The sequence below is a fragment of the Caloenas nicobarica genome, chromosome 8 (assembly GCF_036013445.1).
Source record: "Caloenas nicobarica isolate bCalNic1 chromosome 8, bCalNic1.hap1, whole genome shotgun sequence".
NCBI classification, from domain to species: Eukaryota; Metazoa; Chordata; class Aves; order Columbiformes; family Columbidae; genus Caloenas; species Caloenas nicobarica.
Window position 1 is genome coordinate 7,194,299 of NC_088252.1, and position 25,417 is coordinate 7,219,715.

Here is a 25,417-nt window from a genome sequence, read left to right on the forward strand (position 1 = left end):
ATTGCCAAGAGACCTCCCCAACCAAATACAAAGATACAACTACATCTAGCTAAAAATTCTGTATAACTCTGATTAAAACTCTGTACACCTTATGGCAACCACCAGGTATCTGCAACTGAATCTACCAGAAAGTATACACAGTCAACAAATAAAACAAGTTCAGTTATTCAAGAATCCTACTATGTATCAGACTAGAAGCCGTAAGTGATCTAACATGGGCATGCAGCAATGTCTCCTGCTTCACAAACACTATTTTTCTGTAGTCTCAAAAGACCGGAGGAGCTTTTAGTGTTTAATACTTTTCAATATGCCCACATAACTCTTAGGATGCAACGAAACCTACAGATAAAGGAAGGGAAAAAAAAAAAAAAATCAATACCATTCTGCTTGAATAGATTGCAATTTTAAGGTATTTGTAAAATGGGAAAAATCAACTCATTTTTTCTCATAAAATTGCTACAAGAAAAATTAGGGAGAAAGTCGAGATGGGACCTGTCCGATATTTGATGGCTTAATTTCTGACTCTGCAAGAAGTATCTGGTAATAGTTCATAACTATGCAACTTCACAGTAGCATAAACCACCACCTATTTCTGATTAATGCTCTTATCTTTTAGAACCAAATTAATTGTAGATCTAGGATAAGCATTTAGAAAAGCAGACTGAAAGTGCAAAGCAGTCCCAGAGAAAAAAAAAATACCAAAGCCCTCTCACCAGTGACACAAACCCTCTTTCTTCCCTGTAATTCTTTCAGAGTAGTTTTCTAGTTCTTCAACAGTACAAGACACAGGCTGATCTCCTTCACCACCTCCTCAGACTTCCCATCATGCCACCATGAATCCAAAGATTAGTTTCACTGTCTCCAACTTCAGACAAAAACCTTCATGCCTTTCAGCTAAAGACTCATTTCTTTTTAGACTGTATCTTTCTGTTTTCTCTAGGAAGCTGAAATTTGATGATAACAGATCCTCACCCCTCTTTTCTTGCTCAGCTTAGCACTTCCCTGTAGTACTTTTGACTTTTGCTTTGGTTCTGCATCATTAGTATTGAGCCTCTTCTAAACAAAATTAAAACTGCACTGTAGGATTAAGCAATTAATAAATCATGTAGTTACCAAAAATTCAGAGAAGCGCCACAGAGCTGATAAGCTAGAGGTAAGAATGAAAAATATTATTCATAGATGAATTCAACTTCCAGACCAGAAGTGTGAAAGGAGAGGGCTGTGACTACATAAGTACGGTTTATATAAATGCAAAAATGAGAATGATGCTACTGGCTCTATCCTTTAAGTCAGATGGTCAAGGTTAGTTAGATGGACTGGAAGAGATGGATATAAGAAGAGTAAACAGAAACACAAAAGAAATTAACCATTTCCTGGTAATCTGGCATCAGCTCCCCCTAAGTACTATTCTAGGCCATTAGATAAGCATCATAAAACAAGTAAAAACATAGCTGATCCTTCCACTAGACTAGATAGCCTCTTGGGATCTCTTCCAGCTCCAGCATCATGTGATTCCATTCAATACATTCTGTACTAGCTGTGGAAAGTACCCCACTTTCAACCCATTGTGAACTGCATCAGGGCAAAGCATCTCAGAACTAGGAAAACAAAGTCTACCACATTTTTTTCATACTAAAAAAAAAGAGGTCTGCCATTTTCAGTCCTGCTGTTCCATCACTGATCCCACTGGAGACACTGAATTGGAGCATATTTTATATACAAGACAAATATTGACTTAGAAGACTCAATGTGAAAACCTCCCCAAAGCGTGTTGCCAGTTTTCCATGCACCAAAACATCTGACAATACAAACCTAGCAGAGAGCAGCTTGTTTCCATCTCTGCAAAAGGCTGAAAGGGACAAAATTCACATCAGGAAACGTGTTTATTTCTGAACATAAGTGAGTCAGGTTTGGCATCTACATCCAAACACTTAGCTGACACAGACACTGTGATTTGTGACACACAGGAGTCATTTCTACAACAGATCAGCAGGGCTGGGAAGTCAGCAGATTCTTTCCCAGGCGAACCTCACTGTGTACGTTATTTCTTCATGCTTAATCCAGGCACTTGCAGTTTGGTTATAATAGTTCAAGGGCCTGAAAGCACATGCAGATGAACTGCATAGACCAAACTCTCAGCTGTCATGACTTGGCATTGCAGAGTTTAAACTCAGATGACTTGTACTCGCTAGGAACTGGCCACAGCAGTTACACATTCTCTAAGCACTTCACAGCACCATCGTCAATCTCCTAAAGTGTGAAAGATGAACAGAGACAGACTTAGGCTTAACCTGCTCTGAAAAACTTAGCTGCTGACTAGCCTCTTGTTTTTAATACAACTTTCTTTTCTCATGTCAAAAAACCCAAAATTAAACTGTGAAGCAGCGATGAAAATTTTTCACAGGTTCATATGGAGTGGGAAGGAATATGGAAAGGCTTTTAAAAGTGCATTGCATTTGTTCTCCAGAGGAGTCTGTCCACCCCAACAGCTGACGTGACACCCTTCCCCACGTGTGCAATGCCTGCAGCCTCACTGGAAAACCACAGCACTGCAGCCACCCAGCGAAACCACTGACTGAAGAACAACCACAAAGGAAAAACAGAATGTTCCTCTGCTTCGGCGAACTCGCATGGCCATGGCCAGCACCACGCAGACTGACATGCTTTCATCCAGATGCAGCACAGCTGTGTTTACATGACACTATTCATGGTGCTAAACCTGGTTGAGAAGACCTGTAAACATGGTCATGCTGGTCCTGGCTGTGACTCATTGTATTAAATGTCTTTGTCTCAGAAAAACCCATGGAAAACCAGCTTGTCTTGCTTAGTGGCTTGTAACACCAGCCAGCTCATGGCATCTGTAGGTACCTGCCTACAGTCGGTAAGAAATTACCATTTTTTTTGTCTCAAAACACTTTGCAGTTCTTCGATTCTTCAAGGTGCTTTTTCACTATAACTGTTTTTCTAGCTCTTTTCCATATCTTTTGGCTTAATTTCCTACCTTTCTCATTGCTTTGCCTCCAACTTCATGTTCTTCTAAATCTCTTCCTATCTGGTCAGCTCTTTTACCCTCTCTTCTTTTTTCCCTTCTTTCTGCACAAATTAAACTCTTCCCAAACCACCACTTGTCCCACTCTATTTGTGATAAGCTTGTTTTATAAAAAAATGCAGTCAGATCCAACAGATGTTTTCCCTTTGCCAGCAAGCATTTCGTTTTATCTTCCTTTGAATATTTCTTTAGTCTTTAAATGGGAACAGCGTAATGGTTTTTTCAAGTCGCTATTTCAGTTCTTTGTCCCCCTGTTCCCCTTCTGTCAGAAATACAAGTGACAGATTCCCATCACAAACCAGGGCTTTGCTCCGACATAAATTACTATTTTTGAAAGTCTGCCTTGTTTAACCGCTTACTTGAATCTTCCACTTCCTAAGAGAGCTGGTCACCAAGCCCGGGCTGTTTCTCCTGCTCTGTTGGTGTCTGCACCGGGTGCCCACGTCCTGGGCCACGGGGTCTCTGCTAGGAGAGGGGGGCTGCCCGAGCCCTGGTTCCACCCAGTTCCAACCGGTTCCGTCCAGTTCCAGCCGGTTCCACCCCGTTCCAGCCGGTTCCGCCCAGGGCTGGGCCAATCAGAGGAGCCGGCACTGGAGGTGTGAAGCTGGGACTGAGGACAGGGTGGGAAGGAGCCTGTTGGCTTCTGCTTCACACCATCCAGCCCTATTTGATTGGAATAACTTCATTTTTCCCAAGTCGAGCTTGTTTTGCCTGTGACAGTGATTGATACAGGGTCTCCCTGTCTTTTTTTTTTTATCTTGACCGAAGAGCTTTTCCACCTTATTTTCTCCCTCGTGCCGTTGGAGGGGGTTGGAGGGCACCTTGGTGGGCAGCCGGCCAAGGTCAACCCACCACCAATATCCTTCTCTGATTTGCTGTCAATTACTTGGAAACTTGTGTTCTCAATTTTGCTGTTAGCAACTGAGTTCTAAATTTCAGTACAGAAAAATCAGTAAATAAAAATCCACTGAGCTCTTTAAGTTCCTGGTCTAGTGTCATATAAAAGTGTAACAGCAAAGGTTCATATAAAAGTACTAAAAGATTATTGCCCTTTGCCTCCACAGAAGGAAACAGTGCCACATTTGCTTATTGGAAAAAAAGGGGGAGAAAACATGCAATTAAAATGCTATATGAAGCTTATTTAGAATAAAATGAGAACCAAGGGTAAACTCCATATATTGAAGTAACAGCAGTGATTCAACCAAGGCATGTTATTAAGTGAAGATTTTAACAAAAAGTATTGACTAAATCAGAAAGCAAATCAAAGACAGAAAACACAGATGTCTCCCCGAAAAGAACCAACAGACTTTTCAAGCAAACGTGCACATCTTCGAATACTTCTACCGTGGCATCACGTGAGCAAACAGGTATCCTTCAGTAAGGGCACAATGATGGACAGAAATAGCCAATATTCTCTTCATTATCCAGACAGACTTCTGCTCCTCAGATAATCTTCCTGTACATCACATTTCCCTATTGCCTCCTGACACAAGGGCCCTGTGCTCATCTTTCAAACTGCAGTCCTGACTCCACTCTGGCTATACAGAACAAAGCAGGGACTCAAATACTTGATAAATACATTTGAAGGATTATTATATATTTTTCTCTTTCCCATATCCTCCACTCTTTATTAATATTTCCAGTACTAAATGACCTCTAAGGAACTCAGCAGCTGCTAGGCTCACCTCTGGGAAAATGAGGATTCACATGCTGTCATGTCTCACAATAACATGAACTATAAGTCTGCAAAAAGAGCAACACAAAATTTGTTCAGAGAGGATTAAAACTACTTGGTCTTCCAGAAAACGACTACAGGGGATGGTGTAGAACAGAGCACATTTGCAAAGGAATAGAGATTGGGGCCACCAATACCTGCACTTCAGTTAAGGAGAACAGAGGCTCTTACCTTTGTAAATAACAAGCTTTGGAAGTTGTCCCTGTGACTGCTAGTAGCTCAGATGAAATACACAACTGTCAAAATGCTCAAGACCTGTGCTGACTTGAAAAAAAACAGATATTTTATGGTATTTCCAGTTGGGAACATAGATAAGCCAACACTTGACGTAGCTAAGCCACTGCTTGAAGTCATAGACAACAGAATTTGTGCATCTTTCCATACAAATGCCAAATTTTGCTCTGAGTAGAGTCCCCTTAAAGGGAAAGAGATTGCTCCCTAGGAATGAAGTATCTAAATGAAAAGGTAGGTTTCTTCTAAATACAGGTACAATAAGTTAAATAACTGGGAATTACCATTCCATTTCTCCTTACAAAGACTGTGACAACTTCTCTAGCTCATATAAACAGAAGACTAGAGAAAAAAAAATTGTGAAGTTAAGATTTTGTGTAGATTGACTAGAAGAATAAAATTCCCATTTAAAATAAAGCTCCATTACAGTCAACAAAAGTCTAGAGAACCACAATAAAATCACCAGGGACTTTCACCTCATCTACTACAGAAGGGAACACATACCCTGAGTCACCAGGATCCTGTTTCCAAGCTGTGCCCTGGGTTTCTTCACACCAGCTGACTATTTTAGCCCTGATCCAGTCCAGCCCCATGGGCTGATGCTGCTGGCTGCCCAGTGCCTTCCTAGCACAGCTGGGCCAAATGCTGGCAACGACAATTTTATCTCAATTATTCCAGTTAATGTTAGCCCAAGTACCTCATTCTTGGGAAAAAGATGCAAATAGGAGAGGAGAGGAAAGGAAAAGCTCTTGCGTTATGAGACATTTGACAGTTGATGACACATTTTTATGTTCTTTCAAACACCGAATCCACATTCTAAGCTATTCAGGAGAATAAAAAAAAAATAAATGACTTAAAGTGAGGAAACATGGAAGAATGAAAGCACATCCTTTAGCCGGAGATGGAGAAGACAAGTTAAGTCCCCAAGCTACTTGTAAAAGAACCCTGTAGCACTAAGCTTGTGTGGCATTTCAAAAGCTAAAAGATGAGCAGGGAGATGAAGCGAAATACCTACAAGTTAATAGACTAGCACCTAAATGCCTTGTTGATAGAAATAGAACTCAAGTTTCTTATAGAAAAATCATTTTAAGAAAAATGCTTGAAGTTACCTTCTAGTTCAGTTTTTATATTCAAAGAAAGGTACCATTGTTAAATGTACACTTAAGAGTTTTGGTTTGGTGGTTTTTTGTTGTTGTGGTGGGTGTTTGTTTGTTTGTTTGGTGTGTGGTGGTTTTTGTTAGGTTGGGTTGTTGTTTGGTGGGTTTTTTGGGGGGTGAGGGGTTTCCAAAATCTAAACTATGCAAAGTCAATGAAAAGCTTTCGTAACTACCCTTAAAACATTAAATCAATCTGGGAATATTTACTGTTTAAATTGGCAAATCCTCTACTGGCAACCAAACAGTTAAAGAGAAAAAAAACCCCACACAACTAAAAAAGAAAAAAGCCTTAAAAGACTCAAGAGAATTAGCTGTTGCTAAAACAATTTTATGGTCCTTTCCACTTCACTGGAGGTAGTTTGTATGGCTGACTGGAATCTATTCAACGCTGTCAAACATCTAACACTCCCATAGCTGGACGCCTCACAATGAATAACAAGCAGCCTAGCTGCCAATATGCTGGAGCTGCATTTTTTACCAGGGACTGGATCCCAACCCAGCAACACTCTAACTTCATTGTTTGATGCCTTGTTAATTTATAAGACCAAAAATTAACCACAACAAACAAAAGTGCCAAAATTCTAAAGCATCGCAGCTACAAAATCTATCATATTTAATAAGCTACAATACAGAAACTCAGGTTAACAAAAAACCCTGCACATCCAATTTCCCTTTTGTAGTTTAAATTGATTCTGTAATAGAAAACAACACACAATTTCAGGAGATGACTTACACATTCTAGGGAGGCTTTCAATAGGTAACCAGAATAAAAAGAAAAAAGTAGAAACAATGAATGAAGTGTACACAACTCTTGCTGAAATGCTAAGCATATCGGCTGCCATCTTGAGTATCATCATTTCCGTAAATATTATCCCAACCATTGACTGTCTTGCTCAGTATTGTGATCCAAGCAAAATCCTGGACTCTTCCCATATTTACATCCTTCAACTTTCAACTGTAATAATAGTGCAGCACCAAAACCAGAACCATATTCCAATAAAGACAGATAGGGCTCAGTGACAACACTGCGCAGTTACGACTGTGCTATCCTGGCAGGTTTATGATTATGGCTTTGGTAGAACTTCTACTCTGTAACTCATATCCTGCCATCAGACCCACACGGGCACACTGTCCTCGGCACACAGCATCAAGTTAAAGTCAAACACGCCACAGACATTATGACTTAGGGCGTACTCTTTAGCACTTGCAACTTCGAGGTGAAAACGACTATAATTACGCAAGTTATGACTTTGGGTTTTGCTTTTCATTATCATCTTAATGAAGTTAGGCTTGGCTGTGTAATTCCCAGGAACTAGTTCTCCAGGAATCAAAAAGCACTGAAAAATATTCGAGCCTCAGTCTGGCAAATAAAATGAAGCAAAGCAGCTGTTTTGAGAAAAAATGATCATGCAGATACATGAACATCTGAGAAGTAGTAAATTCAAATCAATAGTATAATTAACAAGCTCATTCCCACTAAATAAAAATAGATGCTACAGGAACTAGCATTTTAGAACTCCATTGATTATCCACACCCTAGAAAAGATGCAGCTTCACTTGAAGCAGTGAAGAAAAGCGGTGGGGTGTGTATGTTAATGTGTGCACATGCGCTTGTGTCAGACTTAACAGCACTTGACATCACGGAGGGGCAGGTTTAGCGCTCCTGCAGCGACCAACGACCCCTGCTGCATCAACTCTGCACTTCTAAGCATGTATCTAGAATTACCATCAATGGTGTATCGTTGTTCTGACAAAGAAAACCATGAAGTAATAAAATGTACTTTTCAGGAATTTATCACCTTTTAAAATTATTTTCCCTAAATGAGGATGGTAGCCATAATGGAAAGTTAATAATAAATAAACTTTTTACTATGCTCTTTAGGCCTCTTACTCTGAAAGCAAGTCACTATTTCTTGGCTTTACATTTAACCCGCTACCTTTACTCTCTACATTTGGATAAATTACTGGTCATACACCATATGTTAGCATATGCCCACACAACTTAGAAGAAACATCAGAATCATGCAGAATTTCATCTGTTCTGAACCAACACGTATGGAAAAAAATCTCCTGAAAACACTCACCTATACACAAGTGTAACAGCATTTCTGGAACTTCAAACACACACAAATACCTGTGTGTGTCCAACACCTTTTCCACAAACACTTTGGCAATAAGACCAGGCCAAACAAGTGGGGGAAAAAAAGAATGGTGCTGTGATCCTTCTCAAAGACAGGAATCTTTGTCAGAAGGCAGCAGCCTCAGATCACTACCATTCCCATAACCTTAATCACAATAATTAACTACAAATGGTTAATCACCAGAGGTGGTCTCAGATCAAAAGCTGGTAAAAAGCTACATCCATCAATTCATTGATATGACTGTTCAACATAAAACTTTCAGGTTACATGTTTACACAAAATACAAGATTTAGGGAATGGAAAGTAGAACTTGAATACTGCTCTGCCAGGCAGAAAAAAAGCTTTTTATCTTACTAGAGATTAATGACTTGTTAATAGTGTGGTTAGGGACTATCAACAAGCCAGCAGTCCGCTGGGAGGTAAGCTGTGACTTGCGATGGAATGCCTTTGGGTACAAAGAGACATGAACATCCAAATGAATCACGACTTCTGCAAAAGCAAACTTAAAGCTATACAATTTATGTGAAATCGAATCCTTAGCTACACGTTTAGTCAAATAACATGATAGCTAGATAATACCAAATAGCGCGCTCTCAGAATCAACTCAGCTGTAATTATACAGCATGTTTTTATTCCTGCTCTGATTTCTAATAATTTCAATTTTGGAAATACATGTATTTCATCTTGACATTATTCTCTACATAAACAAAGTTCAAGCAGTTCCATCAGTATAGATAGATGGTCCTTAACACCAGGAAATCAGGCTACTCTCTGGTATCAAACCTCTGCAAGGAAGAGAACTGTCATTAGCCAACACAGGCCAGAAAGCTCCTTGCAGCCCCTAAAAGAGCTGCTCGACACTCCACAAGCTCTAATTCTCCAGAAGACTTTTCTAACAGATGGGAACGAGGCAAATGCATTAAACAATTCAGATTATTATTTCCAGAAAAACTTCTACAGTACTCGTGTCACAATGCTTTTAAATCAAGAAAATAGCACGTGGCAGGACTTAAAAAGCTCACTACTAGAATTAGATGCTCATACTCCATGAAATTCAGTTGATTCCAGATATATAGTTCCACTACTTGTTTTTAAAAATTCATTCACGACTGACCATAAGATGAGAATAGTATCTTAAAGAGTATAAAGGCCAAGGGAAACAACATTTTAACGTAGATGTATTTTTATATCTTACATGACTGTGAAAGCCATTCTTTTACTTTTTGCACAGAAATGGGTCATTACATTACAAGGTGTCCCTTCAGCGCAACTCACCAGGTTTCTAAAAGGTCTCTTCCTGTCCTTGATTCACAAAGGAGTTGAACTGGATGCACATTCATGTAACTTAAGGTAATGAGAACAAAATATACAAAGTCATGACTTCAACGTAAGTGATCGTGCCATTCAAGATCACATCCACAAGCAGCACTACTAAGCTTCGATAGGGTGACCATTCTGGTGCCTTCAAGATCTTTTACAGATACCTCACCATGGCCAGGCATTTCTTCAGTTTTCCATTTTCAAGGAGGTTTCCTGGTTAAGGTGCTTAGAAAAATAAAAATGTCATTTTAAATACCATTTCTAGTGCAAATATTGCACAAACATAGCTTTCACTGTATGTTTTTATTTATTTTCAACAATCAAACCACAATTGAATATACTGCTTTAGCCTCTGCTAAGTATGGTTCTTATACTTATTGACAGCTGGTGTTGAACATCTGAACTGGAAAACTTGCAGGAAGTAAGCACCTGAGTTCAGCTCTCAGTGTTCTCCAAAATCTCCAGGAGTGTTTTATGATACTGTTCAATGTCTTTAATCAAGTAGCTCATTACTAGCTGGCAGAAACTCTTTGTTGCTGTGAACTCACTCAGCACAAAGTTGTTTTGTTCATAGTACTGCCATTTCCTTTTCAAATTTGAAAGGTTACTGTGCATCAATCTCCTGCTGCTGTAAGGTTGGCAGTCTTTTCTCTAAGCTTTTATTTTCCTAAAGGTGACCATTTTAACAGGTCTCAGGTCTTTTATTTCTCAGGATTTTTTTTTTTCTTCTCCATTCCTAATGATTTCAGACAACCTAAATTATTTTCTGTAAGCCTTCCATACATTGCTGAATTTTAACCAGAAGATTTGTGGCAAGATCTTAATTTTCTTTCCAAATCCCCCCCCTCCCAAGTTCTGGCTCAATCTCTCCACAGCAACACGGGCATTTCGGGTTATACCAAGTACGTTCTTTCACAGGCAGATGCCCCTTTCCATCTTCAAAGTGAAGCCAGTAAATATCTCTATAGTTTGCTCGTTCAGTACCAAAGGTGTTATAACTTGCTTCTTAGCAGGGATTACTTGTTTCAGCTAAATGCAACAGTAATCAAACCTCCGCAACTTCCAGTTGGCTAAAGATACGTGTGCCTGTACAGAACACTGGAAGTCTACTCGCCGATGTCTCTAAAACTGAGGTGCTGTCAGAGTACCATACTAAGAACTAAAAAAAAATTTCCTCATTTCTAGTTCTACCTCTATCAATGAGTTTTTGTTCAATATTACAGAGCAAATCGCATGAGCTCCCTCCCTTTGTTTTTCAAGATATGACGAGAGACTACAGCTCTTTCATACGCATAACGGAAGAACCAAACTAGCTATTCTTTCAGTGCTTCTATAAACACAACACTTTATCGTCTTAGACTCTGCAGTGCCTCCCAGCTCTCTCCAACTCCTCCAGCCTTCCCAGTCATACCCACCTATAGAACGAATACCTCAGATAACTATAGGCCTTCCTTGAATTCACCTGCAAAGCAGCCCCTCTCCTTAGTGCTAAGTACCATGCAGTGGTAAGCAGCAACAATTTCCAACTCAAAACATTAACAATCATGTAATACACAAACAACAAAATAAATGCATTTTGAAATGGCTCCAGGGAAGCAAGTCTAGAAGACAGTGGAGAGTGATGGGCATGCATTGTAAAACTACCTGCTTTGCAACAGAAATACAATTTTTAAAACCACTGATGGGAGGAGATTGATGGAACAGCCACCAAGACTGACCATCTACCTGTAAGTATTTTCTGTTGATTTTTTAAATTGCTCTAAGTTCTAATTTGCTGTTAATTCTACGTATTTTGCCTCCCCAGCTCCCAGTTACATTTCTAATTGCAAATGACCATAGCAGAAGTCGTCGGGCAGGCACAGAGAGCCTAATTGCTTTGTCTGTCTTGTCTTCATCACTAAGACCAACAGTCCCTGCTACCAGCTTTCACCTTCTCGTGCCTTCCTTGCATTTCTCATGAGCAACACAAAAATGTTAAGAACCACCACTCAAATGATCTGCCAGAAAGAGGCATCAGATCATCCCCTTTCATTACAACCTTAAGCCAATCCCCTTTAAAACACCAGTATTTTGTAAATCTCTGCTCAATATCACTCATCCTTCTCCTTGATGTCTTCACAACTTGTGAAAAGACTGTCATTGATTTCTGTGATTTTGATCCCATTTTTTTTTTCTCTGTCACTAACTCTGTTCTTCCTGACACTCCTGGAATTCCTACTAGTATTGTGCATCTTAAACATTCCTCACCTCCTTTCTTTCTCCTGCCTCTATCTGCTCCTCTTCCAAAGTTTATTCCTCTCTCACTTTTTTTAATATCACTTTTAGCACATTAATTGGCAAGCTTGTATTCAAGAAGTTAAATGGCTCACGGCACAGATCTTGCTTTCTCCTGATGCCTGATCTCTGATCATATCTAAGTTTTACAATCCCCGCCTCTGTCAAGCCTTCTATTAGCTTTTGCTTTTATTACCCCTATAATCAGGAAACACAATATGTTGGACTTTTGTCTTGTATAACAGTTGTGCATTCTAAAAATATTAGGTCTGTGGGTTTTTTACATTCTCCTCCTTTAATACATTTTTAGCCATTATAACATTAGTAAGAAGTTAAGTACTTTATGCTTATTTACTTCATGCAGCAAGAACACCACAGAGGAATATTTGCCTTCCCATATTCTAAATATTTCTGCCAACACACATCACTTTCCATTTTCCACTATGTGGGCGGGCAGGCAGGATTCACAAGAAGCCACATGCAGAGTAGAAGTTGTAGCAATACCTGGGAAAAATGTTCAAAAAGAACAACAGGTAATTATGCATTCAAATTCTGTTGAGCTGAAGTGGAATTCAGACCATATAGTGTTTCTTCTTTGAAAATCTCGCCTCTGCTTTGCCCTTGACAAATGGAGCACCGGTACATAGCAGCATTAGCAGTACAGAGTTTTGCTGTTCTGAAGAGGTATTTCATGTGGCCTCCCTGCCCTTTGAATTAAGGCATAGAGAAAAGCACCAAATATCAGAGTTGGCGGCCTCACACAGCTCACTGCTGAAGCGTGACCCACCAGCGGCAGCCGATATACACAGTCCCTGCCAGGCACCCACCTGTGGAACAAGGAACAAATCGCCATTTCCAGAAACCCAGAGGGGACCCAGGATCACAGAGCTCACCCATGTGGGCAAAAGCATCCTATACATTGAGATAATCTAGCAAATGAAAGATTCATCCTAGTGGGACTAGACACCAGGGAGCACAGGCACACACAGCATTTGTTACACCACCTGCTCAAACACTGACCTGAAGCGCCGGTGGCCACAGCACGCACCCCCAAACCGCCTCTCCTCCTTCCTGCATTTTAGTTGAGGGTATTTTACTTTTGCTTTGAATAAAAATATTTTTTTTTTAAAAATCAGGAATGATGCAGACTTTGGAATACAGCAACATAGTAGACTTAATACATGAAAAGTGAGACCAGTTTTAAAACAAAGACACAGAAGGAAACAAACTACCAACCACACCACACACACCAAGAGAAAAAGTGTCAAAAATAAGTAAGGGTGAACAAACTTGGTCTCTGTAGCTGGCCCCAAGAAGCAGTCAGGACTCCTACCAATACACAAGACAATTAGATTCCAGCAGACAAACCAGAACGCAATGATTGCTGATGCTGCAGCCCCTGGCTGGCTGCATTAGGTTAAGTGAGCTGGATGCGGGCCAGTATCATCAGACAAATGGCACGGCAGGTTCTGGAGGAATCTAAGGAGACATTACTAATATCTTAGAAGTGACCTTTCACGCATGCTATCCTGGCAAATTGGGCAATTCTCTTGGCTATAATGGACAAGATCAGCAGAGGCCAGTCTCTTGAAGTGATGCACTCATCATACAAATAGGATTAAAAAAAATAATTGTAATTGACTGCACCTCATTTGAGCAAAGTACCCTAACTGCTTCATTGGTTTATTTCACCCTTTCCTCCTGTTCTAAAGAAAACATTATCCAACTTTCCATTATTCATCATCATCCAGGCAGGTAGCAAGCTAAAAAAGAACGCTAATATTTAGCCATATTGTCTATTAAAAAATGTAAAACATTTCCTAAAAGGGCAGGTACAGTAATTAAGGCTGCCCCAGGATAAATGAAAATTACTAGGAGTGCTCTGCTTTCCTGAATGAGTTTTCCATAGATTATTTATAATTGAATGAAACCAATTACAGCATTTGTAATGGAAACTGTACATGAGTTTAACATTTCCACTTTTGCAGAACTCAAAGAGCATACGCATGAACAGAAAAAGGTCCCTACATTTTTATGAAGGGATAAGAGAAAGTATCTTATTTTCTTAAAGTTTTCCTGTAAGTAAAACAAACAATAAAGACAAATCCCATCAGTGTGGCCCAAAAGGGTCCTTGTGTAATTGAGAATCAGGCCTCGGATTCCGAGAAGCCGCCTCCCAGCCGGAAATCCCCAGGCTGCAGATTGAGCTCCTTTCCGCTTCTTCAGAGGAGGAAATGCAGCTTAATTAGGCTCAATTTTCTAAATAATGGTTATCCTCTGTAACTAATCAGCAAAGTTTTAAATCAGCATCAGACTCAATGCTTGCTCAAATAGTCGAACACGCTCAGTCTTCAAAATATAATCTTACCCTGCTGACAACCGAAAAAACTAGAAGACTGAAGATAACACAAACTGGCATATTTTTTTTATTCTCAAACAGAAAGCATCATTTGCTACCCTACAGAGCAGTACCTAAAACAAAACACAATCTTTCTGTGCACAGAGATTTCACTAGTGAGAGAAACCAACGAACTTTAGGGGAAAAAAAAGAACTAAGGTAATTTCAAACACAACAGTGCTTTCTGAATTCAGTCTGAATGTAAGGAGGAAAATGTTTAAAAGTTACTGCTAGGGAACTGAGAAAGACCCAAATAAAAATTATTTGAATAATCATTAAAGAAAATCCTCCGCCTGAAAGACACTTCAGAGAGAATTCTACTTCCACATCAGCCAAAAGCCATACGCTCATAGACTTCATCTGTAATGATCTGATGTTCACCTGGATTATGAATTTTACCCTGGCAGTAAGCCGAGCAAGTGCACATTCATCACAGGGCTGACAAATGGCACGCAGAATTATGTTTTAGCATTTGGTAACATCCTGCATATATTGCAGGAAATATCAGTCAGCCCACTTTTGCTGCCAGTAGTCAGAAAGCTTAAGTTTATTCCTAATTACTTCTGTGTAATCGGTAATGAAGCCATCTGATGATTTAAGAGGTATCTAGCTATAGTCAGACAAAACTAATATACATCATAGCGTACTTCGATTTTCATTTCGCTTCTAGATTCACATAAAAATAACATCTGATTGAAAATTAGAGCAGATGCAAGATGATGGTTCATTATGTTTTCTAGCTTTAACACTGCTTTATGGGATACAATTTATGACGCTGCCAACTAGATATTAGCATGATGAAGACCTGCTGTCCTGCAATGCATGTAGGCTCACATGCCTCCTGGGCATCATCCAATAACCTGAATAAATATTTTCTTAACTTTCCATGGTTATCCTTGCATGTCAGATAAACTGGCAGACTGATGATGAAAAGTAAAGGAGAATGAGGCAATGTGGACTAAGATAACTACAAATATCAAGTGAAAATTCTATCAGATCACTAGAAATGGTTTGGGGGTTTTTTTATAATCTACATAGTATACTGACTGTAAGTCTCTGGTTCTGTCAGGTGTTCTAAATTGAAGAGAGCTGTGATATTAGCTATCTTGGAAGGTTACAAACATACAGGCGTTTTTCTCCTACTAAAATACTTCCCTAGTTTAGAACATCCTCTGCCATGGCTTCTTTCTGTAGACTCTTTGAAGTACAGGATGTTTCAGAAAAACGGACACAATTTGAAATCGGGTTACTAAATAATTTGGTCCGTCCTTTTGAAACACCCTGTATTTCTCTTACATAATATTGCCACCAGAGTTTAGCACAAACTAAATTTTTATATCTGTGCTTTTCCTTCTCATTTCTTCTCAGCAAGAATTCTTTTACTCTCGAGACACAGAAATCTGTGTTTTTTAGATTAGTCTTTAGACGGTTTAAGGTGACACTGCTACTTTTTTTGAATTGGCAGTCATGTTAATCTTCATACAGATGTAGTCAGCTGCACCGTTAGTCATTTCAATAACTTCTGGTCTAATCTACAACACCTTGAGAAAACACCTGCCAGTCACATGCTACTATTTATGATACACTTCCACCATCTTAATTCTTTACTCTTCAACCTACCACTTACAAAAATGGATCTACTTTGCATGTACTTTTATCCTTTACTTACAGAAACACTGCCAAGTTTGATTTCTTTCATGCTCTTTTTCCCACTTTTGTACTCATAAACCATTACCACCATCCTGATGTCTCAAGTCAACACAAAAGTAAAGGGATTGTAAAATTATGAAACAGTTATTGTCTTTGCCTTTATTTAGGAGACAACTCTTGTAGGCCCTTATACCGATTCCAGTGGAGCGTGTCCACATACAGCCCCGGGGAACACTGCTCCTACAGTTACAGGATCAGATGGTTTAAAGTATGAAAATATACTGTTGATATCAAGTATAATGAACCCAAATTTTTTTTGTTTAGAAAATCCTGCAGACAAGCCAGAGCTATCTGTTTTACAGGGTTGCTTCTCAAGGAACAAGCTTCCCCCCCAACCCTTTCGTTTCAAAGTAGACTCTGCTGAACCCCACCATAATTACCTGTAATGTTTTCACAGACCATTAAACAAAGATCTAGTTGAAGACTAAAAACTGACGCAAAGACAACATCGACTTGTTTACATGCTCATTCATCAAATAATGACAGTGATAAACGGGAGCAGTGAATAATTAGAGAGCACTTACCGTAGCGGAGAGCTGAGGTCCGTTGAGCTGCGCGTGCAGGATGGCTTCGTTGATGGAGTTTCGGACTCCCGTCAGTGCAATTTCCAGATCATGCGAGGCAGCCATCTCGTTCGTCAGGTACTCCAGTGTGGAGATGTACTCCCTCCACTGCGCATCCAGCTCCGACACGCTGGCCAGGCAGCCCCGCATGACGTTCAGACAATACCCGGCGCAGGGTCTGATGAGCGTGAGGCCCTGGCAGTGCGGGCAGTACTGCATCCTCACCAGCGCCCGGCTGCACTCCTTCGTCAGAGCCGCGTGTTCCGTCGTGTTTATCACCTCGATGCCCAGGCTGAGGGCCTGGCTCAGCATCCTACTTGCCCAAAGAGATTTCGACAGCTCTGTAACCATGTTTTTCGAATAGCGTCCAAAAGGATTTATGTCTTGCCTTGTAAGCCGTAGACACTCTGTATAGTCCTCTGATAAATCTGTAATTCCTGGGTTTATTAGCCGGCTATACACCAGAGGAAAGAGACTGTCAAAGAACCGTAATACTGCGCTTTCCACTGTAGTCTCTGCTCCCAGAATGTAGAGAGAGATGTCTGTAAAAAGTTCTTTAACAGGCTCTGCTGCTTCTTTTGCCATAGGTCTGTATGCTGTCTCAAACAGGGAGCTTGTGCGGTTTTCAGCAAAGCGAAGCAAAGACTCAAAGGCCTCTAAAAAGGGGCAGGGGAGAGAAAGAAATAGAGGTTAATAAGCAAGCACCTGACATCTTAGTCACAGAACTGATATTGTCCTGAACAGCAATATCAATAGTTACACAAAATCTGCAATATGAATACACTAATAGTTAATACAGCTTTCATCAGTAATATTATTAAAAAGACACTTAAATATTATGTGTCCATATTAAAGGCAACACATAATACACAAACATTTTCTTAAAAAAAAGTATGACTATTCTCAGTAGCCAGACCCTGACACAAACTCCGGAGGGTGAATGCAGGGCTCCCACAGACTCCAGTGAGCAGAGGCAGGGACCGAGATGGCTTTTGTAGCTAACACTGCATTGGGGCAGCTCAACCAGATATATTTCCAAAACATCCCTCTACACACAAGTGACATCATTCTCAGTACACACGGAGAACTGCAGCATTTTTAATGTTCCTGTAGGACTCCAGAGAAGAATACTTGAATAGGCAAAATTATTTATGTGATGCAAGTTCTGGAACTGTGAGACAAAAGAGTAATAGGACTGAATAACAATGATAATATATCCACATTTAATAAAAGCGTTAAAATTCATGTTCAAACTTCTTGTAAAGCTATAAGACTACACTGTGTATTGATATTAATGTCAAAGAATAACATCTCATCAATGCACAGAAATACTGACCTTCTTTCATCAGCTGTACTTTCCAACTGTAACTGTTTGAAATGTTTTGATAATTTAATAGTTTATGAAAATAGTATCTTGGTAACATAATGTTGTATTAGCTTTTCACCTCAGGTGATCTATTGCTATGAAATCATGCATCAAGAATGGAAAAAGTATAAGGCAGACATGTCCTACAATCGGTCTAGATTTCTAGAACAGATACTTGTATGATTCGGAGAGCTGACATGCAGAGTAAATACATGCTAGAAGGAAGGACTGGACAAAGCTGACACACAAATAGCAACTTTAGATAAGCTCCCAGACAGCAGCTCAGTGAAGGGTTTGAGATATCTGAATACAAACACAAGCTGAGGCTTTTGTTTCGCAGTGCTGTGAGTGGGGGGCTGAGAGGCACTGCCCACAACTACAACTTGAGGATGAAGGAGAGATGCTATGTGAATAAATTCTCTCCCTGTTAACATCAGCTAGGTCTGGACACCAGGCAATGGTTGGGCAGAACTTGACATCAAGTCTGCTATGAACCAAAACATAATTATAAAACCAGGAAAACAATATCTCCTTTAACAATGCCATTTTTGAGTGGCTTAAAAAAAAAAAAAACAAAAGAGTGTAATGGTTAACATATTTCTAATCGCAGAAGGTAAATGTTCTACACCCAAAACACTGACTGGGATGCTAGAATTCATAGATGGGGCAAGGAAGGGATCGGTTCCCAAGCTTATTTGTAATGACACAGAAGACAGTAAAGCACACCATTCCCAGTGCTGTACAACCAAAAGCCTCTGACATAAATCGTTCTTGCACATCTCTGGGTGGTATGTAGTTCCAGTCAAGGCAGGAGACCTGTCACTTTGTACCTCCTGGGGTCTGGACAGATCATGGGTTTTCAGTCTAATCCTACTCTGCATTCATCCAAACATCACCATGTGATTCCCTGCAATGTAACACAAACCCAAGTTAAAGATCAGCTCAGCCAAGGAGCAGATACAACGCTGTAAATCCAGATTAGCATACACCGCAAAGTTTTGTAGCAAAGCCGGCACAGTGCCTTCCTGTTACATCTCCCTGGGCAACTAACTCGCTTGTTATGATAAGCATTACAATCCCTCTACCACAAAGGGTGATTTAACTAGAACAGATAGATAATGCCACATATCTCATTGTACATTAAATCATTAGTATTTTACACACACACACCAGAGAATCACTTCAGCACTCCCACTGGTTTTATAGCAACCAATACTCTGGAAGTGCTTATAATATCCTAGAAATTAAGAATTCAGATACGCTTAAGTTGAAAAAGAAGGAAGTTCATTCTCAGGCATAGAAACAACTTGTCAAGTCTCTGACTGAAGCAGCATTTTACCACTGAAAAACTCTGAAAACCGGATGTATGGTGGAAATATTGACACAACCTAAACTGTAGTGCAGTTAGCTGTGTGCTACTGCACTATTACAAATTTTTTGTTTGCCACATCACTCCCACGTATTTATTTTTATTTCTAGGGGAAACCTAACCACCATTTTTGTTTATCATACTAAAAAGGCAATAGAAATATTAAAAACATTTAAGTGTTAGAAGTTTCCTCCTTCAGCTACACAGTCTCTTTCATGGATATTCAGCTCATCCCTACATTATAGGAGCAAGGACTCCAACAACACCAGTCTCACACTGTTGCTTTACCTTCCACACCCCTGAAGGCAGCACTGCAGGCATCATCCTCCTTATCCAAAAGCTAAATTAAATGCATTTCTGAATGTGCGAGCCTCCTTATTGTCCTGAGAAATAACAGCCCCAGTGAAAGGTGAGAGCGGAACAGTCAATGGCAACATACACCCCACGGAAACTGATTTCAGCAGTTTCCTGGGATACTGGGTTGTAAACTAGACACCATGTAGCACTTTACTTTCAAACCTTTTAACCGTGAAAATTCTACATTCAATTAAATAAAATTCTGCATTATCCTGAGACAAGCATGAAACAAAAATATTTAAGTGTCATTTATTTTTCATCGTACAAGAAAAAATTGTGATGGTATAGAATAGTTTCATTCCTCCTGCAAAAGGGCCCAAGCATCAGAAGTGTAGTACAAAAAAAAAGTCTCCTGATTGTGTGCTGCAAATACCCATAAGGTGTCATTTGTTTCCTTATCACCACTAGAGAGAAAATAAATGACTGGTGGTTGCAGGCACTTTACAATGATGTTTCAGAAGGAAATATGTAGCATTCCTTTCATTGTTATAAGGCATTAATAGATGTTTGAGACAACCTAATTTCTGGATCAGCTGGATGTTCTTAGACTTTTGTTTACATATAACAGAGCTTCACATAGGCAAATGATTTTGTAATAATGGACAGCTTGCGTTCTGGTTGTACAGAGCAGGCAACCATAGCATTATGTTTTAAAAGTAATTAATTATACGCTTTTAATGCACCTTGTATAGAGTTTCTAAATCCCAAGCAAGGTTTGCCACTATCTGAAAAACCACATGCTCATCCGTACAGTCAAATACAGCAAACTTCAGACATTTATGAATTCGCAAAAAGCTGAATTTTAAGGCTAAGCACACACTGGGATAAACATGTGATCATCTTTCACAGCCTTTGGCTTCCACCCTCCCACCAGCAGCATACAGTGTACTATAAATTGTGAATACATTTATTCTGAACAGAAATAAAATTTAACAAAATCATCCAGAATTTGATGGAAACATTATGTATTTTGTCTTCCTTTAGTATTGAAATAAATAGGGAGGTGGAGAACGAAGTTTGTTGTCAAGTTCCTCAAAAGCCCTCTTTTGATTTAAGACTACAGCTAAAGCAAAACAAAGCCAGCTTTGGATTTTGACCTAACATACCAGTAACTTCATCACATAAATCAGGCAACACCACCTTCCACGGGGAGAATTTTGCTCAAATCGTTCATCATGCGCTCACAAAACATTTGACACTACCACCGATACGTTTGTGACAGTCAAACGCAGCTGATCAAATACAGCTCACCTCTGGAAACTTCCCACCTCTGCTGCTGTTTGAAAAAGCAGCTCCTGGAGCCCAGCCCAGCTCTGGTAGATGCCACGCTGGGTTTGCTGCTCCAGCCGTGGCACCGAGCCGGCCAGGCCAAGCAGCTCACCAGTTCACATGCTGGGCTTCCAGCCTGGTTCCCAGCATTTACATACACTAAAAATTGTTACGCTCAGTCTAGCACACACAGATGGGAAAACATTGCTTTGCACACATAGCATCCATGCTTATTCATCACAAGCGTGGCACAGCTTGCTTTTGAGTGATGGCTTCCTTCTGACAGAAATACATTCATCCTGACACAGAGGATGTTTTACTTCTCTTAAACCAGCCAGCAGCTATGTTTTAGATACCTAATGCAATAAACATCACAAAGGATTCCTGACTTATCTCAGACCAGCTTTTCTACCAGTGTAACACCACTGACTTAGAATCATAGAATCATTTTGGTTGGATGAGACCCTCAAAGATCATTGAGTCCAACCATAACCTAACTCTGGCACTAAACCATGTCCCTAAGAACCTCATCAATATGTCTTTTAAACAGCTACAGGGATGGCAACTCAACCACTTCCCTGGGCAGCCTGTTCCAATACCTGACAACCCCTTCCGTGAAGAAATTTTTCCTAATATCCAATCTGAATCTCCTCTGGTGCAACTTGAGGCTTTGACTTCAGTGGGATTTGATTCTGATTTAAGCCCACCGTATGTCAGAAAAGCTGCAGAGTTTAAGTGTTTCTGCTCAAGAAATCTGCTAAAGGACAGTGCTACAGGGAGAAACAGATTTAGGAGGTATGTATCGGTCTGCCTAATACTGGTGTGCCAGCATTTTCCAAATATTTCTTCTATCATTTCACCACCTGGAGGTCTTTTTAGGGAAAGAACAAGCAGATTTTAAGTAAGAGTACAAAGGAAAAATATCTAATATTGTATTATAACTACAGCTTTGATGAGTTCCTCATGTCATGTAAACACTGCATTCAATGACTTACGCTAACTCACTTCAGCAGGAATAGCTTACGTTTTTAAATCGCTGTCATCTCTTTTTTAGGGCAGTCAGGTGCACCAGCTCCCCAAATCTGTGTCTGGGCCACTGCCCCTTCTGCAGCCCTGTCCTTAGGACAAGAATCAAAAATGCACAACTGCCACACATAGATTTGCCACTTTCAGCCACAAAAATCTTTCATGCTGTGTTCTGAGGAACTGGGGGGTTTTTTCCAGGCTCCCAGATACCTGGCAACGCAGCCTCAGGGAAAGACCTCAACGAAACGACTCAGTCAGGTGCAGGGCCGGTCTGCGCACACACGGTGGTACAAGAGCTGGCATTCAGCGGGGCCTTCATCTCATAAACCCCACGTTTCTCACAGTGCACGAAGGCCAGCAGATGTGGTCTCGGGAAACACACACAGATAGGAGTTTTCCAAGAAGACTTGGGCTGACATATGACAGCCATATAGAAAGTTCATTTGCTTCCCTGTGCTATACCAGACCTTCACAAGCTACTGAGATCCTCATCCTGTAAGCAACTGCAGGGCCCAGATGGGGAGCATTAGAAGAGGCCAAGCAACTTCTCACTTGCTGGACTACGAATCAGTCCAAATCCGCACACTTTTCTTTCCACAGGTCCCACACAGGAATGTTAGCATGGGAACCATTTTCCCAAAATAAAGTCAATCTAAGCAGCAGACACCTCTGTGCACAGAGGACCAGTTCTGCCACGCAGCACCTGAGGCCGAGATAGAGTGGGGCCATTGTCTGAGCCCCCACGTCTTCAAAAACCCAAAGTCATAAAACTGAGAGCAAACCACGAGGCGCAGATGTGAAAGGAAAGTTCCTGTCACGGCCACTGCGCTGCTGTGTGTGACTCGGAGCTGGCGCCCTGCCCACAGAACCGAGAAGGTGAGACCACCCTGCTAACGCGACGGCTCTCACTGCAGCAATAATTCCCTACGCTTGGCAATAATTGAATGCATGCTGAACTGAAATTTTAAAACCCCACAAACTTCTAAAAAACTGAAAAAAGGAAATCTTTATATTACAAACATTACTGGACCGATTTAACAATGTTCAATAAACCAAAAGCAGAAGCAAACACTGAAGCTATCTATACAGAAATAACATCTGCGTACATTTCAGATTTGAATGTAATCATGAAAGAAGAATGACAAATTTAAGTAGCTCCATTATTTGTTTGGTCTCTTAGGACCACACTAATATTTGGCTCCTTTCCCTTCAACATCTTGCATTTATTAGAGAGTTACAGGATGAATGAAAGCTACAGTTTGTTGAACAATAGCCTCCTTCAGTGCTTTCAAGTCCATTAAATCTTCTGCATCTTTATGGTTTGCCAAAATAAAGCACAATATATTAATATTTCGCAGCAGTAAAATTTAAGTACATATTATTTGCAATTTGATGCATAGAGAACAACGTAAACAGCAGAAAATCCCACCCAGACACACATCGACAGGAGACACAAATGATAAAATTCAGAGTTCTACTTTTTTGGATAAGCAATGATCTCTAAGCATATTTAAAATAATAAGAACGAAGAATGCTCAAAAAGCATCATTAAACAAGATGAACAGGTGAGCTGGTTTTTTAGCTCTTAAGATCACTTTTTAAAAGAATGGAAGTGCACAAAAAAACCCCACTTGTGTCATGTTTGCAAAGGCAGAACCTGAAATCCATTCACTAATTTGCTTTTGAACACAACTACTTATAACTTTCAGCTTCATTTCTATTTTGTGACATTTCACTAATAGCAAAGAATGCAAAGCACTGGAAGTTTCCTTCCGATTTATCCTGAATCATTCTGCTGAATGTAGGGGGCCAAAGCTCTTTATTAATACCCTGCTTTTCATGTGTTTTACTGTTTTTAGAATGGCAGTTTTCCTGTACATAAACACATTTGCTCTTGATGAAGCTGACGAGAAATAACATGTTAATAAACATATCAGCAGTCTTACAAGAATATGATGTGTCTCACATTGTAGTTGGCACTACAACACCACTCTTAGGAAACACCGCAAGCTTGCTCCAAACCATTTTCGGTCAGAGAAAACCTGGAAGCTCTCAGAACCTGGGGCAAGTGGAAGCATCTCTCACTTTCTACTCACCTCTTGTAGCTACTTTACACGAGACAATACAAAATGGGTTCAAAAGCAAGAAAGCAAAGTCAGTTTTGGGAAGTGAAGTTTGAATTTGCTCACCTCGACAGCAAGGAGAGAGCATGATGTCTTTAGAGCTAATCAGTCCTTCAAGAATATAGGTCAGACAAAAAAAATCAGCTTTCCACTACTGTGCATAGGGGCAAGGTTGTTACCTAACAGTCTGTTATGAGTTTGTCTATGTTGGTGACACCAGGTAAATATACCATCACATACCTGCTGATTGAAATTCCTGCCCAAGCTGAAGTCTGTGCCTCCTTCTCTGTCCATACCCAACAGATATGGGCAATCACAATCAACCAGAAATCAGTGGGTAGGATTATTTATAAGCTACTACCATCATCCTTTAACCCTCTGCTCCGCTCCAACTGTAATTTAAGACTGTTTTTAACTTAAGAAAACTTATGGAAAGTTGCAAGGTCTTTACAAAATTCTAGCAGCGAGACCTCCAGAGCATAAGAATACACGGTGTTTCCTTAGCAATATTCTCCTGTGCCGGGAGCTCGGACAGCAGCTTGCCACGTTGATCACTGGCCATGAAAAAGCCTGAGGCGATTTGAGTTTCGGAGCAGATGACCTGCTATTGCAGTTTGGTCACGTGGGCAAAGCTCAGACACTTCGGAAAACCAATTTCCAAATGGTCCCTTGGAAGACTGACTCCCAATAACAGCAATAGGAACCAACACCATTAAGTACCATCTGAAAACTTCTAACTTGGCAGCAAAATTCATCTCGTTTGTGGTTTTCATGTGCACAAACCTATTCTTTCAGCCTTGGCACAGCCCCACAATTACCTAGGAAGCAACCACCCCCTCCAACTGCTGCTTCAGCCAGCAAACCCACACTCTTTTCTGAATCAAACAGTCCTACAGTACACTTACTACTACTTTTTTTGTTGTTTTGTTTGTTTGTTTTAAACTTAAGCTTCTTTGCTATACACTCTTGTACAGGAAGACCGGGTGGAAATATGCCGCTTCTATTTTGGTGAGACTGATGAACATTAAAAACACTAAATTTGGGTTATTCTGGCGAGTTTTGGATTCTGGAAGCATCAATAATAGAAGTAACATCACCAAGTTTAAAATAGGTTCCCTGCTTGACAGGTCAGTGATACAAAGGGAAAAAGAGGCAGCAAATACATAAGCCTAGGACATACCTTAACAACAACAGAACCATCCAGCAAGGAACAGCAATCTTTTGTTCTGCTCTGGTCATTTTGCCATGCAATCAAATAATGATTTCTGTAGACTTTGTGCTGGAGAACATCCCCGAATTGCTGAAAGTAGTAATAGTAACCACAGCGCA

The 25,417-nt window shown here is 40.2% G+C and overlaps 1 protein-coding gene across 2 annotated transcripts in view; it reads right to left on the reverse strand.

Annotated features, from left to right (window-relative positions):
• The window catches only part of LOC135991313 (glypican-5-like), a 368,669-nt gene that overhangs the window by 263,901 nt on the left and 79,351 nt on the right, over nt 1-25,417 (reverse strand). For both annotated transcript variants that reach the window (XM_065639812.1, XM_065639811.1), the window contains exon 3: nt 16,540-17,234. In XM_065639812.1, coding sequence (XP_065495884.1) covers nt 16,540-17,234 — 695 coding nt within the window. The remainder of the gene's footprint in view (nt 1-16,539; nt 17,235-25,417) is intronic.